Raw genomic sequence first — 16,857 nt, 5'->3', positions numbered from 1 at the left:
AAAGCTGCACCATGGAGCCCAGTGCAGCATTGCATCACAGCAGAGCTGCAAGTTCAGAGATACACACAGAGCAGCAGGCTGAGACCCAGAAGAGGAGCCTGAGACCAGAGACACCAAACAAGGCTGGGTGAGCCCCAGGTGACAGCCTCTGTGTGGACACTTGGATCCCCATCTGCTGACAGAGACCAGAGACCAGGATGAAGCCGGACTGGGCTGTGTGGTGCACGCTGGTGCTGGTGCTGATGGCCACGGTGCTGACCAGGACAGGAGCAGTTCCTGCCCGTACGCCCCCCAGGACCCACCTGGCTGCCAGGGGCTGCCACATGGGCCAGTTCAAGTCTCTGTCCCCACAAGAGATGAAGGCCTTCAAGAGGGCCAAGGACGCCCTGGAAGAGTCGCTCCTGCTCAAGAACTGGAGCTGCAGCTCCCGCCCACTCCCCAGGACCCGGGACCTGAGGCAGCTGCAGGTGTGGGAGCGCCCCGTGGCCTTGGAGGCTGAGCTGGCCCTGACGCTGAAGGTCCTGGGGGCCTTGAACAACTCGACCCTGGGGGACATCCTGGACCAGCCCCTTCACACGCTGCACCACATCCACTCCCAGCTTCAGGCCTGTGTCCCAGCTCAGGCCACAGCAGGCCCCAGGCCCCGGGGCCACCTCCGCCAGTGGCTGCATCGCCTCCGGGAGGCCGGGAAGAAGGAATCCCAGGACTGCCTTGAAGCCTCTGTCACATTCAACCTCTTCCGCCTCTTCACCCGTGACCTGAAATGTGTCGCTGCTGGAGACCTGTGTGCCTGACCCTGAGACCCGCCGGCCACCTGTCCCAGCATCTTGGATTCTATTTATGCATGCCCCCTTTTTTAATTTATTGACACCCAATCTCTATTTATATATTTATATGTGTGAATTGTCAAACTCAGACCTGACAAAATATTTATTTTTCTACATTTTGTAAAAATTTTGCAAATAAACTATGAGGACAAGATGTCAAAAAAAAAAAAAGGATTTACCAAACTTGTCTCAAGATTAATAAGGAAAAATAAATTGGAAATCCAGTATATTCTTGTGATATATGTATATATATACTAAGTATGTATATGTATATATGTATATATGTTTATATGTATTTATGTATATATGTATATATGTGTATATGTGTATATGTATATATGTATATATGTATATATGTATATATGTGTATATGTATATATGTATATATGTATATATGTATACTAGAGGCCCAGTGCGTGAATTTGTGCATAGGTGGGGTCCTTCAGGGTAGCCTTTGGGGATCAGGCCCCAGCTCATGCCTCCAGCCTCACAGCCCCACAGCCCCGCCTTGCACCCTGCCATGGCCTGGTGCTGCCCTCTCACCTGCTCTACCATCCTGCCTGTGGGGTGATCTATTGGGGCCAGGTCCCCCACCCGGCTCCCTCAGTGCCTGGGAGCCGGGCAGCAGCCCCATCCTACCACCGCTGATAGCCATCTGTGGGGCAATAAGCAGGGCAATCAGGCCTCCTGCTCCTACCCACTTTGGCCTGGCACCAGACTCTAACCTGCCCCACCATCCTGCCCCTTTTCCGCTCTTATCAGGGCCAGCAGCCTCCACTGCTTCCCGCTGCCAGCACTCTGTTGCCGATGCCTGCCATGTCTGGCGTCGCCCCCTGTGGTCAGTGCACATCATAACAAGTGGTCGAACTCCAGGTTGAATGATCACCCAAGGGGACAATTTGCATATTAGGCTTTTATTTTATAGGATATGTATATATGTATATCTATACGAATAAAAGGGTAATATGCTAATTACCCTCCGAGAGACCTTCCAGACATCCTTCCAGATAAAGCCACGGTTGCGGGGCTGAGGCAGAGGTGGAGAGAGGCGATCAGGCCAGGAGGAGAAGGCAGTTGGGGGTGATCAGGCCGGTTGGGGGGTCAGTTGGGGGCAAGCAGGCTGGCAGGGGGTCCAGTTGGGGTTGAGCAGGCCAGCAGGGGGGGCAGTTGGGGGCAAGCAGGCAGGCAGAGGGGTCAATTGGAGGCGAGCAGGCTGGTGGGGGACAGTTAGGGGCGATCAGGCCAGCGACAGGGGGCAGTCGGGGGCAAGAAGGCCAGTGGGGTGGGCAATTGAGGGAGAGCAGGCCTGCAGGCAGAGTGTTTAGGAGCGATCAGGCAGGCAAGTAGGTGAGCAGTTAGGAGCCAGCAGTCCCAGATTGTGAGAAGGATGTCCCCCGAGGGATCCAGATTGGAGAGGGTGGAGGCCAGGTTGAGGAATACTCACCCTGTGCACGAATTTTGTGCACTGGGACACTAGTATGAATATATGTATATTCGTATATGAGTGTATGTGTATATGTGTATATACATATATATGAGTAGATAACGGATAAATGGTAAAGAGAGATATTTTTAAACCAGGTAGCATATATCTGAATTTGAGGTCTACCACTAACCTCAGAAGAATTTTATGGAAATTCAGTGAGATAATTCGTGTAAACTGTTTAGCAGAATTCCAAGCACATAGTGATGCTCAACAACATATACACCTCAGATGTCAACAAGACTCTCTATGGTACCAGAAGGCTACATAAAATGTCCTTGGTTTTGGAAAGTCTAAGTGATTTTTTTAAGAAACCCAGAACCTTGCCCTTGCTGGTTTGGCTCAGTGAATAGAGCATCAGCCTGAGGATTGAAGGGCTCTGGGTTTGATTCTGGTCAAAGGGCACATGCCCAGGTTGCAAGGTTAACCCCCAGTAGGGGGCATGCAGGAGGCAGCCAATCAATGATTCTCTTTCATCATTGGTGTTCCATACTGAGCATGTAAACACACACAGACACACATACTCACACACATATAAGCACACCACACAGCATGATATACATAAAAATAATGTCCTTAACATCATTAAAGGTGTTTGTTTTTGAAATTAAAATTATAGGTGATTTTAACTTTTTTTCTTTATATTTATCTTTATTTTACAATTTTTCTTCAGTGAATATATATTGCCTTTATTATGAGAAAAAAATAATTTTTAAAAGAAAGAGAGGTGGCACATAATAAATTTAAGACAATATTCTTTCAAAGTACAAGCTTTTTTAAATGGCCACTTAATTACATGCTTCAATTAGTTGGAAGTTTTTACTTACATGGAATAATCTATGAAGTAACCCAATAATTGCAAGCCAATGACGCGACTAGAGTGTTTCACTCCCCATGAAGGTGAAACATTCTATTTAATATGTGTATATCTTGCCTTATATTCTCATATTTTATATAAAGAAAAGCTATATTTATGTGATAGAAATTTTAATCAGTGACTATTCAAAAAATTTTTCAAAGTTGTTTTTAATGGAGCCCAAAATAACACATTATTCAAAGAATAATTTTTTTTAAAAAAATTTATGATTCAAATACCATTGGGATGAAGCCTAAGTTTGTGGAGACATGACAGAGGGGAGGCCTGCAAAATTTAAGGCTTGAGAGCCCATTCTATGTATTAACGTGGCAGCAATTCATTTCAATCATTTTAATCAAAGGGAAAATGATGTACATGATTCCAAAAGTCTTCATTTGTCTAACTCTTCACTAGAAAGTAACAGAAAACTACTGCAGTTAGCATAAAAGGTGTTTATAAGTTCCAAGGAGCATAACACAGAGAGGATTTAGGAAGGGAAAGGGAATCAGGAACTGAAATCCACCAGGCCGGGTTGGCTGCTCATCTACTTCATTCATGTTTTTAAACATAGTTCCTCTGATTTCAAAGGCAAGTCAAAGATAGTTGCTCCACAGACTAGACCAGAGTGAAATAAGTTGGGTCCGCTTAGTTTTCATTCAACATTTCTAGAAAATAGAATTCAATGGGGGCCCAGATTTGGTGAGGAATTCCCCTTGTGCAGACAACTAGAGGCAGAGCTCTCCCTGTGGAGTTGTCACTCATGGCTTTAGCCTTCTGTTTGTTGTTACCTACCATTATTTCAAGATTAATTCCTGGGAAAGAAAATCACTGTGTGCTACGCCAAAATTCCTAAAGACAAAGGTCTGCAAATGTTTGACACATGACTTTACAGTTTTATTAAGTGAACATCAGTAAAACTTTTAAAACACTGAGAAAAAGGAAGATATCCTATCTAATAAAAGAGTAATATGCAGATTGACGATCACTCCAACACACAAGATGGCTGTCCCCATGTGGTCAAAGATCCTGCCCCCATGTGGACACAAGATGGTCGGCACAAGATGGCCAGCAGGTGAGGGCAGTTGGGAGGGACCAGGCCTGCAAGGGAGGGCAGTTGGGGGCAATCAAGCCTGCAGAGGAGGGAGTTAGGGGTGACCAGGCCAGCAGAGGAGGAAAGTTGGGGGTGACCGGGCCTGCAGGGAAGGGCAGTTGGGTGGGACCCAGGCCTACAGGAGAGAGCAGTTGGGGGAGACCAGGCCTGCAGGGGAGGGCAGTTAGGGGTGACCAGGCCTAAAGGGGAGGGCAGTTAGGGGCAAATACGCTGGCAGGGGAGCAGTTAGTCATCAATCAGGCTGGCAGAGGAGTGGTTAGGGGGTGATCAGGCTGGCAGGCAGAAACGGTTAGGGGCAATCAGGAAGGCAGGCAGGCAAGCAGTTGGGAGCCAGCAGTCCTGGATTGTGAGAGGAATCCCAGATTGGAGAGGGTGCAGGCTGGCCTGAGGGACACCCCTCCCCACCGTCCCGTGCACGAATTTTGAGCACCGGGCCTCTAGTGTAAGAATATCAATCAAACATAAAAACCCCATCAGTGTTGCAGTGTATATAGATTACAGCTCATACTGCATGTATATGATCATGGTAAGCTTTTCATAGAAGAATAATATTCACATTTATATACAATAGCTCCCATTTATGGATTACACCTTTCAATTCAATAGCACTTTTTTGAAAGCTTTAGGATGTCTGCTTTCCATGGGTCATCAACTGACTCAAGGAATTGCTTAGAAGAGTAAAAGTGTTCCAATAATGGCATTGGAGAGCGCTGGCTAGTTCTCAAAGAGATGAGTGCTCTCATCTGCCCTGTTACAGGGTCTCCTCGTGTGTAGTTGTCCCCTTTGCTTTAAAAGCCCTTCAGCTTTTATTAGCCACAGTTTTATTATTGGGAATATGCACTTTTCTACCTACCAGGAAGAGGGGAAAAAAGCCCAAGTTCATAGAATATCTTTATAATTGTGTGACAGAGGCTCTGATGTTTGAAGAAAAACAATAGATTTGAATAACAGAAACATGAAATATTCCAGGAACCTAAGATATCTGATAATCTAATAAATGGGTTATTTATAACTTCTATTTTGTAGGGTGGGGATATTATTCACATCACAAACTCTACAGTATCTATTTCTGTCAATAAGATCTACAGTCACGAAGACCAATTCATTGGTTCTCCACTCTACTATAAAATAAATTTAGCTCACAATGTGTCGCACACAGATATTTGAATCTTATTTCATTTTTAGGCATTTTATACAAAGAAGGACAAAACTATAAATATTTCAAGATTAACATAATATAAATTGAAGGCAAAAACTGTTATTGTTGAAAGTTGAAAGCCTCACTAGGAGTAATGTCTTTTTTTGTTATTATTTCCAAATAAATGTGTTAATTCCTACTAAAGTTTTATAAGATGAAAGAAAGAGAAAAATAAGTATAATCATATTCCATAATGGAAAAGTATACACTTTAGTCTGCAGGAGCTTAGTATGCTCAAAACACTAGCATTTATTGCAGGCCTTCCAAAAACTTAAGTATCCTATTTCTACAGATTTGAACAGTGTAAAATGACAAAAGATAAACAGGATACTGCTTTGTCACACCTTTATTTTTCACAACTACATATAGCAACTGAAAGTTTAACCTCTAATTTATGTCAGCATTATCTAATTCATGGCATCTGTAGCCATTCAGTTGGACTCAAGTTAAAATAATAAAGGACAAAAAAATAATTTTATTTTTCAATTAGTTTCAATGTTCAATGAATATTCAAATTGCTAACAACTGCTGATCTTTGTATTGATTTCATTTTAGGAATTTTTTTATTTTCTTTATTGATTAAGGTATTACATAGGTATTACATATGTGTCCTTACTCCCCCCTTACACCCCTTCCCTTCCCCTTACCCCGCCCCCCACTCATGCCCTCATCCCCCTGGTATCTGTGTTCATTGGTTATGCTTATATGCATGCATACAAGTCCTTTGGTTGATCTCTCCCCCTTACCCCCATCCTCCCCTGCCTTCCCTCTGAGGTTTGATGTCTGATCGATGCTTCTCTGTCTCTGGATCTGTATTTGATCATCAGTTTATGTTGTTCATTATATTCCACAAATAAGTGAGATCATGTGATCTTTATCTTTCTCTGACTGGCTTATTTCACTTAGCATAAAGCTCTCCAGTTCCATCCATGCTGTTGCAATGGTAGGAGTTCTTTCCTTTTTACAGCAGCATAGTATTCCATTGTGTAGCCCGCCCCCGTCTGAGGAGCAGCCACCCCCGCCAACCAGATGAGACACATTTTAGGAATTCTTTAATTAGCATTTATCTTTTCTAAATTTAACACTTGCCACAAACCATTTAGAAAGTTAACATTAGTCGGACATGATATCTGTCCTCCCCCCCCTGCCCCCCCCTCCCCTGCCCCGCCGTGACCCCTTTCATCATTATGTTTTTACCCTGGAGCTTCTACGAGTCTGTATTACAACCTGCAAAGCCATCCCACAATGCTCTTCTTACTGTTAAAAGGACATCTTAGCTGCCGATCTCCTTTATTCATACTTACTTACTACAGTTTCTTTTCTGGTAGTTAGAATCTACATTTTGTTTTTATCAGAAATGAATTTTCTAGAAAAGCAAATGGCATACCTTTTTTTCTCCGAATTTCTGGGTTAATTTCATTTTATATTGGTGACTATTTAGTTGTTCATGTAAAGTAAAAGTTAATGCCTCTATGTAGAATTAGTTTTAGTCCCTAGCCCTGGCCAGTGTTACTCAATGGTTAGAGTGTGGCCCCACACACCAAAGGGTCACAAATTCGATTCTTGGTCAAGGGCACATACCTGATGGCTCTAGTTGGGGCACGTGCAGGAGGAAACCAATGGATGTATCTCTTTCACATTGATATCTCTCTCTCTCTCTCTCTCTCTCTCTCTCTCTCTCTCTCTCTCTCTCCCTCTCTCTCTCTCCTTCCTTCCCTCCCTCCCTCCCTCCCTTTCACTTTCTCTAAACATTAATGGGGGAAATATCCTCTGGTGAGGATTAACAAAAAACAAAACAAAAAAAGGAATTTGTTTTAGTCCCTAGAGACAAAAACAATTATTTTTTTTCATAGATATTATTTCCCTTTATAGCTAGGTTTAATTCAACTCACATTTCTTGTATGTATCTTTTTGTCTGTCTATGAGATTATCTTATTTTCTTTCCTTTTTTTTTTTTGCTTAATCCCTTCACCTTTACTCACTGTTCTTTTAAAAATTTCTTATAATCCCCACAAGAATCAGATGAGCAATAATATACAGTGTAACTCCTGCTTGCTTTAAACTTCTAGTGAACTCAAAGACAAAGCATACCCAGGTAACTTAGAAAGAATGCTGATAAAAAGAATATCCCCCTACCTTACAAAAAGGGAGGCATTTATTTCTTCCCTATAGATTTGTTTATTCTATACTTGACAAATTTTGCTTAAAGAGGAGACAGTACACTCTTGTTAATCTATATATATAAAAGCCTAATATGCAAAGTGTCCCCTCAGGATTTTGATAGACCTGGAGTTCAATCACTCACTATGATGTGCGCTGACCACCAGGGGGTGATGCGGAACGAAGGAAAGCCCTGGCTGGCAGCCGGCAGCTGCTAGGGACCCTACCGTGCATGTATTTTGTGCACTGGGCCTCTAGTTGTAAAATAAACAAATATGAAGCAGAAGATACGTAGGAAATTCATTGTGTTTTCCAAATGCTAGGTGAAAGCTTGCAAACTGTCCCCGTTGGTGAACTGAAGACCTGCTGTAATCAGGTAACAAGAAGTGTATTTGGGTCTGAATTCTCTTATCAGTTCCTGTATCCATAACCCTTTACCTGCATAGTTTATACTTCTGCTCCACAGGGAAATTCATCTGGCCTACGCTTCATTACCTCAGCAGCACTCTAGATATTTACTAATTAATCTTGCAAATTAATCAGTGCTAACTTTTTAATGAATGATTCTAATTCAATATATAATCTGCCCAGATATGTATTGATATTAACAGAATTATTAGAAACAAAATCCCAATGTTTACATACTAAAATATTCTCAAGTCTTTATACTAAGAAGTCCTCAAGGTTTTGTGACTTTTAAAATGTGGCTTTTATTTCAATAATAATGACATAAATTGGTAAAGCCTTCTTAGATATCAACTTATAATCAAGTAGTGTGTGATTTCAATGTTTCGGTCAACATGTGAATTCTTATTCTCCATTATGTTGGTGTCAAACTTTATAAAGAAAAATAAAGGTTTAGTTTAAAACTGGTGTTTCTCACATTAGAATGTAAGGTCGTGGAGGTCAGAAGGTACTCTTTTGAATCTGTAATTTCTCAAGTTTGAGAAACATTAATTTAACTTGAAGACTGAATCCAATGAAGAAGGGGTATGGATTTAGCACTAGTGTAGGTAGGTCTTTGTGTCTTTCTCAGATCACACCAAGGAACTCCCACTTCTCCTCTAATACACACCTGGCATGGCTGTTAACAAAAGGCATCCAATATATTTTGGAATTTTGCCAGAAAGAAACATATGGATGAAAAAGGAAGCTTTGCAACATTTCTGATGAGCAGCTGTTTAAGTTGTTGAATCCTTTATAAGGATGACCATTGCTGAGTCTGTGTGCTTCTGCACTGGCATTATGCTTCCTCTGAAAAGAATTCAGAATTATGGAAAGGGACGAATGGAAAGGGATCTAGCTATGCACAACTGAATAATTCCCAGAGTAACAGCTAATGTGCTATGGAAAGGTCAAAGGGCTTAGGGTTCAAACAAAACTGGCTCAGGTTTGGGTTCTGACGTTAGTACTTACTGGCTCGTTAGTCAGGTAGAGCTGAGGACTAAGTGAAATAATAAATGTAAATATCAATATGCAACTCAATACCTGGCTCATAGGCTGCTGAATAAAGTCTATGCTCACATTAGTTAGAAATTGGTTTAAAATTGAGATCTTTTCACACTAAATCTTATGCTGTTACCTTTATAATGCTGTACTTCTCTGGGGGCGGGGAGATGAATAGTAAATTACAGGGAGAAATGTATTTTATAGTATTTTTTCCATATATATATGTTTTAATATTGTTGTGGATTACAAAGCATATTGAGCTCATCTAATATGAACAATTTAATGTAAGCTGTTCCCAAACACTTGCAAAAGTTTAAATACAAAATTAAGGGAACACAAAGTCACACAATCTTGTTTCCAGAGTCACTTTCAGTCAGCCCCACACAGCTGTTACACTGGGAATTATCCAATTGCACACAGATAGAGCTCTTTCCATTCATTCGGATAATTCTGAATTCCTTTCAGAGGAAGCATAATGCCAGTGCAGAAGTACACAGACTCAGTAACGGCCACTCTAAGGAAGGATTCAACCAACTAGAACAGCTGCTCATCAGAAATGTTGCAAAGCCTCCTTTTTCATCCATATGTTTCTTCCTGATAGTCAAAATTTCAAAATATATTGTATACCTTTTGTTCTGGCATAGTATTAAAATATTTTCTGAAGTATGCTATTCAAAATATGTCAGACCTTGAAGTAAGAAGAGATAAAACAGCTTCTAGTTGTGTGTGTGTGTGTGTGTGTGTGTGTGAAGTATTAAAAATCTTACCAGTCTATTACATAATTGAAACTATAATGTATAAAGTCAAAAGACAAAATTAATTGAAGAAAATACACCAGCATCTAGCTTCACATCACTAACTACATTGAAATAGATAAATCATTTAAATGCTGATTAGATGTAACAAAATTATTTGGAGCACAGTGGACTTAAATGCAAGTCTCCCTGGATTGCATCCTGACTTTAACTTCTATATCTGTCTGACCTTGGGCTTCTCCTCTTCCTGTACCTCAGCCTCACATGACAAATAGAAACAATAATACTACCTTCCTCATGTTTTGGAAGATTAATTGCGTCCATCTATGAAAAATGCTTAGAACAGTGCCTGAGTCATCATAAACACAGTGTAAGCTATAGTTGTCATTATTAGTGATATTAATGTACCCCTATGTTGTTTAAGAAAATTCATTGGAAAACCATTTGATGGTTTTGTAATCAGGATTAATTTAAATGAGGTTTTAAAGCATTTCCTATAGAATCTCAACATTTCTATAATTTACATATGGGCTAGATCAATAGCTATTAAAATTAAATTTTATTAATAAAACATTTAATTCAATATTAACTCAAATATGAGCATTTCATGTTTACATAGCATGAGTACAGGAATCTGCTCATCTTACTCATATTTGTAAGCCTGGTAAGTAGCACAGCACTAGGCATGTATGAACATCAGTCAGCATGTACTGAATGAGTGTGAACTCTTTAGTAAATAATGGGGATTGGCTCAGGCTTCTTGAAATGATTTTTTTTGTTTTTGTTCAAATCATCTTCTCTACCATAGCACAGAAAATATCAATTGTCTGTTGGTAAGTTATGCAAACTTTAAATTTTACTAGTATATAAGTGTTTCTTGCAATTGAGGGTCTAACCATACTCATTTTGCTGGTATAAATAAGATTTATGTTATTTAAAAAAAGACTTGTTAAAACAAAATATAATCTCTTTTGCAAGGAAAAACTAATTTTTAAAAGGTCAACATCACTTATTGGGAGGATTTTGATTCTGATTCAGTGGGTATAGGGTGGGGTCCAGACATCTGCAGTCTCAGGTACCCCAGATGAGTCTGGATACCATATGTTGGGAAACACTAAAGAAATAATAAAAAACTAGCATGTATTGATCCCATACTTAATATTCTAGCTACTGTCTAAATGCTTTATATAAATCAATGAATTTAATACCCCAACACAGCCATGTGCCAGAATTCAAACCCAGGGAAGTCTGCCTCCAAAATCCATGTTCTTGCTATTACATACTATAAGATACTAAGGCTCAAGTAATCAGGGAAATCAACTAGTCCCTCTAAGATTCAATTTCTTCATTTTCAAATTCAAAATGTATTCATTTGGGTGAGAAATAAATGAGGTGAAATTCACCAATACATGTTTTTAAGTGTTTTGTGTATACATATAAAGTATATATATTAATTATTGTTACTAGATAGATCGATTATATCAGTCTGAAAGGCATTAAAACTTGTTACTAATATCAAATGGAGAAAAAGCAAGATATTGCAAAAGGAAAGAATTTTTAAAAGATAAGCAAATAGAACGTTAACTGAGATTGATTTAATTTATTAAATACCAATGGGACATAACTTGCTTTTTGGAAAGTTGTGACTAATCAACAGCAGACATTCCCAAAGCATGAACTAGGCTTGCAATACCTTACAGTGTAGGTATTGTTCACATTATATATAACTTCCCATGAGAAACTTACATTATAACTCAAGTCATGCTCATATCTTTAAGGTTTTATGACAACAGAAAGTCATTTGTTTCATATTTAACATCTGGTAGCTAACTTCTCTTAACGGCTATCTGTTTTTACTCTGGCACTAAATAAGATGATGGAAAGTAAAGGAAATAGTGGAGAACTCTTGTCACTGATCTCTGTTGACAGGGATAAAGGTGCTACTCATGCCTGGAATGAAATGTCTGCTATTCACCAGCGATTTCTGACAATGCTTTGGAACATAAATCCCCTCATTATGACACTTAGGAACACATTATTGGGTTGAATCTTTTATTATAATCTTTTATCTCAAGTCAGGATGGAAGTAAGACAATAAATGGTTTCTTTTTTTAGGTTCATTCATTATAACAAAGTTTAAAATCTAACCATTTGAGCAATGTAGATTTTACTTGTCATTATATTATTGATTTGTGAAACATTTATATTTATTATGATGAATTTATCTTCATGTGATATTTTTAAGTAAAAAAAAAAAGTACATTAAACAGAATCCAAGGCTGGAGTATAATATTCATTAATTCATTTAACCAAATATGGTCATGTGCTGATGTCCCATGGGCTAGATTCTGAGGATTAAACTATAAATAAAATAAAGTGCATACTCTAGCCTTTCTCTTCTAATTCAGTAGGAGTAAAAAATCTTGCCCACAGGCAAGGTCGTTTATTAAATGAGGTTCTTTTGCTTTTTTTGTAAGGTAAGCTTAAAAGTAATGTTGCTATTACTCTGCAGGAGTAGCTCTGTTAGAATCTTCAATCTACAAAACAGTGGTTTTAATTGAACCACGAGCAATTCCACTGTGAATTGGACTTAAACACGCTGCTATGGGGCATCTTGGACTTTCAGAAAAGAGAAATGGACCCCCTCACGCAGAGAGAAATCGCCTCCATTTTGGAGGTAACCAGAAAGCGGCCAGAGCCAACACTCACCCCCCGCGGAGACAGAGGCATTGTTTCTGACTCTTGCAGCTTCTTCTCAGAAAACAGAGCTGAAAAGCATGCTTTTCCTCAGTGCACATTTTAAACATTACAGTGATTTCCATTCCTGCCGCTCTGGTGAAGAGCAGAGAGACTCTAACACAAGCCAAAGACAATTAATTAATTGAATACCGACCTCAGTTCATTTCCTAGCTTTTCAAAATCTGTTTTTCTGGGTGTAAAGGCACTGGTCTCTATGATAAGCTCATACTCAAAATAATTAACAGATGATTATAGAAAGCTTTATAGTGTAACTTTGAGCTACCATAGTAAATGAGCAATGGTGATTATTTTCTCCCAATTAAAAGTACATAAAGCCCCATTGTTTGTGTAGTACTGTGTTAGACTGATGTATACACAAAGCATGAAACATTGTCCCTGCAGTCAGAGAGTTTAGAGAAATCTAAGGCCAGGGAATCATTATGTAAACAACATAAGACAGTCTATAAAAGGTGAGGATTTCTGTACATAGAAACAGGAAAGCTGATGAAGACTAGGAGAATTATTCAAGTATTATTGATATCATGCAAGTTTAATATTTCTAAATGTTGCTTAAGTATTATTTGTAGAATAAAATGACGACTTGTGACAGTATCCCTAGTTTGGGGTTTTTAATTTTATTATGTTTTATTTACATTAGCACTGAGGAGAACGTCTTTACTATAATCTGTTTCTATTTAATGAATTGGAGTAGACTGATTTTCAGTTACAAAGAGGAAATTCTACCCCCAAATCAAAGAAAGAAAAACACACAGAATTAGTCCATGTTTGATCAATAACATAATGCTAAATACTGTTGCTAAAATAAAATAACGTTTGATTTAAAAATTGAAATTGAATGACTACCTGCCAAAGCTATCACTTTAGAAATTGCAATATGTTATATTTAAAAATGGCATTGGGCCCTGCTGGTATGGCTTGGTTGGTTGGAGCATCATGCCAAACACTGAAAGGTGGCAGATTCAGTTACCAGTTAGGTCACATACTCAGGTTGTTAGTTTGATCCCTCAGTCTGAGTTCATGCGGGAGGCAACCAATTGATGTCGCTCTCTCATTTCTCTCTCTCTTTCCCTTTCTCTTCTTCTCTCCTTTCCTCTCTAAATAAAAAAATAAATAAAATTAAAAATAAAATGACATTAAGATCTACTAAACCAACCCATTAAACTCTATGTGAAGGTCCTAAAATTAATAGAATTAAGATATTCTGCAACATCCCTATTACTTTCCATATCCATGCAAATAAATGGTAGGAAAATAAAGGCTTCCCACTGTTTGTCAGAATCTTCAGGACTGGTTGCATTAAAAACAAGAAATCACATACTAAAATAAGAACAATCTATTAAAGACCTTGAAAAGTCTCATAGTCTGACAACAATATCTATACTAATAAAAGGGTAATATGCTAATTAGACCGGACATCTTCCGACATCCTTCTGGTGGCAGGGACGAGGCAGAGGCAATTAGGGGTGATCAGGCCAGCAGGGGAGAGCAGTTAGGGCCAATCAGGCCGGCAGAGCAACAGTTAGGGGATGATCAGGCCAGCAGGGGAGCAGTTAGGGGGCGATCAGGCCAGCAGGCAGAGGCAGTTAGGGGCAATCAGGTTGGCAGGGGAGCAATTAGGGGTGATCACGCAGTTAGGCAGAGGGGTAGGGGCAATCAGGCTGGCAGGAGAGCATTTAGGGGTGATCAGGCAGGCAGGCAAAGGGGTTAGGGGAGATCAGGCAGGCAAGCAGGCGAGCAGTTAGGGGCCAGCAATCCCAGATTGTGAGAGAGATGTCTGACTGCCAGTCCACAGGGATCGGGCCTAAACCAGCAGTTGGACATCCCCCAAGGGGACCCGGATTGGAGAGAGTGCAAGCCAGGCTGAGGGACACCACCCCCATACATGAATTTCGTGCACTGGGCCTCTAGTATTTACATAAAGACTAGGTAGTGACATGAAGATTATGCTAGGAAAGTTGAATGATGAATGCTTGAATTCTTGAGTCAAAGGGAATTTGGGCTTAGGACTAACTCGTCTACAATGAAATGTGGGAATTAAACATTTCTGGCCACACAGAGGTAGATGAAAGCATTTAAAGTGTCCTACCCTCATTCTAAAGATAAAATCTGACTAAAACTAAGTAAGCATTTTGGGATACAAAGAACATAAACTTTGCAGTATCATTAAATGGAATTGATAAAGACGAAGAAGGTGTAAAAGGCATGCAAGACAATTAAGATATTAATTCCTTCATGTGATGAAATATAGATCTAGAAATAGTGATAGGCTTCCAGTCTGATGAGCTGCAACTATAAAAGGCTACTGAGGGTAGAATCTTACCCATGGTTCAAAGTTTATGTTATATCTCAGACTTCTGAGGAATTTTTTCATGACTGCTCACACCCCCAATGGTTTTTATTTTCTATGAACTCATCTAGTACAGGTATAACATCACACCAATTGCAGCCATATATATGGCAAGTAACATGCACACTTAAACAAATGTCCCAAGTGTTCTGAGACAGGGTGTGTGTGTCCTACTGTTCCTGCAGTGTTCTTGCAGCATAATCCAGTTGGATGGTGGACCGAAGGGCCCTTACCTAAATTGCCTGTGGCCATGAAGTCTTTGTTTTGTTTTGTTTTTGTTTTTTGTTTGTTTGTTTTGTTTTGTTTTTACCTGGGAAACTTTTAGAGTCAATCATTCCCCCGGCTCATTACAGCTCCAGCAAATCAAATTCTGCTATCTTATTTCTGTTGACATGACTTAAAAACAGAAGTTAATATTCTAACCAGATCAAGTGAAATTTAAGCTTTCAGAAGCACAGTCTGTAAATGAATGTCTTTAAGTTCATTGTTGCTCAGGGTGACTTTACTCACCAAAAGAAGCAGCACACACACAAAAAAAAAATTGCTAAGTGAAGTCATTGTGGTATTCTTAACAGTCCTAAGTGTCAATTTGAAGAATAGGCCGCTTCTTCGGAAGCACTCCTATTTAAAACTGAGTGGACAGCAACATTGATGGATGATCGAGGCAGCCTGAGTCACACAAGGGGACTTTATGTTTCTGCAAGTAAAGGGGGAAATGCAGAATTTATTTCTATCATCCTCACACAGCTATGAAATGCTGTTAGCTTTTCAAAATGCAAAATTGTCTAACAAAATCTGAGAGAAGATAAACGATTCTTTCCTTCCACCTGCACTACTAAGAACCACTGGCTGGGTGGGAACTTCTCCAAATTTCTTTATTCTGTCTCCCTTTTTGCATCCGTTTACTATACAAACTATTTTCTCTAGCTAACCTGTCAGAGAGACATCTGTTACCATTATAGAAGCCAATGCCCATCGGTGTGTGTCACGCTTTGGTGATTCAGTGCCAAGGTTCTGGGGCCAATCTTTTACCAAGCTTTGTCTGAAAATTATCCGTAGCTTCATCAGCCCCTAGAGGCACATGTATTGCCCACCCTCAATTTTAGACACCAGGTAGCAGGTGATCTATGAGCTTAGTTATTTTCTCCCATGCTGCAAAAATGACATGCCACCTCTATAGCTCTCTTGCCAGTTTTAAACTGTCCTGTCAGGCACAAAGAATTTAGGAAAAATTATGAAGCATCCCTAATAGAACCTTAACACCCTTGTGCACTGTTCTTCCATTACTTTTCACCTTTCTGTCTCAAGCCAGGAAACTAAAAGGATTAGCTATAATGCTATAAATTGAAAAATGTGGCAGTTCCTGGAGGCCTTACTCCAGGTTTGCAAGGTACAGTAGAATTATCATATTACTACTAACACTTCAAATTTCATGCTTTGATGTACCAAAAAAGGTTTTTTGAGATACAAAGATGGTGAGAAATCTTAAGCCCTCAAAAGGCAAGTTGACATTATGATCACTGCATGTGGAATCCTGTACTTCCATTCACTTTTTATGTGGCTTGATCATTTGCATGCCTTTCTACCCCAAGGAAACTTGGCTGTATTTTGTAAAATCCTCTTCACCTTGACCGCATTCTACCCTATTTATTATCACCCAGTGTCTGTGTCAGCAGATCCCGTGGCCTCTGTGAGTGTTCCCGCCCACTGGCTGGATGATGAGCTCCACTGTTCCACCCCCGAAAGTGCTGAGGGAGCTTCCAGCCAGATGGCCTTCTTGCTGATCATGTCTAAGGGGTGTGCTGTTTTGTTTTGTTTTGTTTTTCCCCTAAGTTGGCTCATTTAATATAGGATATATCTGAGGCAGTTTGGTCTGAGCCAACAAAAAATAATAATATAGTTGAATTATGA

General features: G+C 39.8%; 2 protein-coding genes across 3 annotated transcripts in view; both read left to right on the top strand.

Moving 5' to 3' along the window:
- GRIA4 (glutamate ionotropic receptor AMPA type subunit 4) overlaps positions 1–16,857 on the top strand; it is a 398,719-nt gene that overhangs the window by 179,827 nt on the left and 202,035 nt on the right. The gene's annotated exons all lie outside the window — the stretch shown is intronic.
- LOC307109933 (interferon lambda-3-like) lies at positions 188–910 on the top strand. Its single transcript, XM_079788922.1, has one exon. The coding sequence runs from the start codon at positions 198–200 to the stop codon at positions 792–794; it is 597 nt and encodes a 198-aa protein (XP_079645048.1). The 5' UTR covers positions 188–197; the 3' UTR covers positions 795–910.

The sequence above is a fragment of the Cnephaeus nilssonii genome, assembly GCF_951640355.1.
Source record: "Cnephaeus nilssonii genome assembly, chromosome: 13".
Classification (NCBI taxonomy): Eukaryota; Metazoa; Chordata; class Mammalia; order Chiroptera; family Vespertilionidae; genus Cnephaeus; species Cnephaeus nilssonii.
The sequence above is the reverse complement of the archived record's forward strand: the minus strand, read 5'-3'. Positions and strand labels throughout refer to the sequence as shown.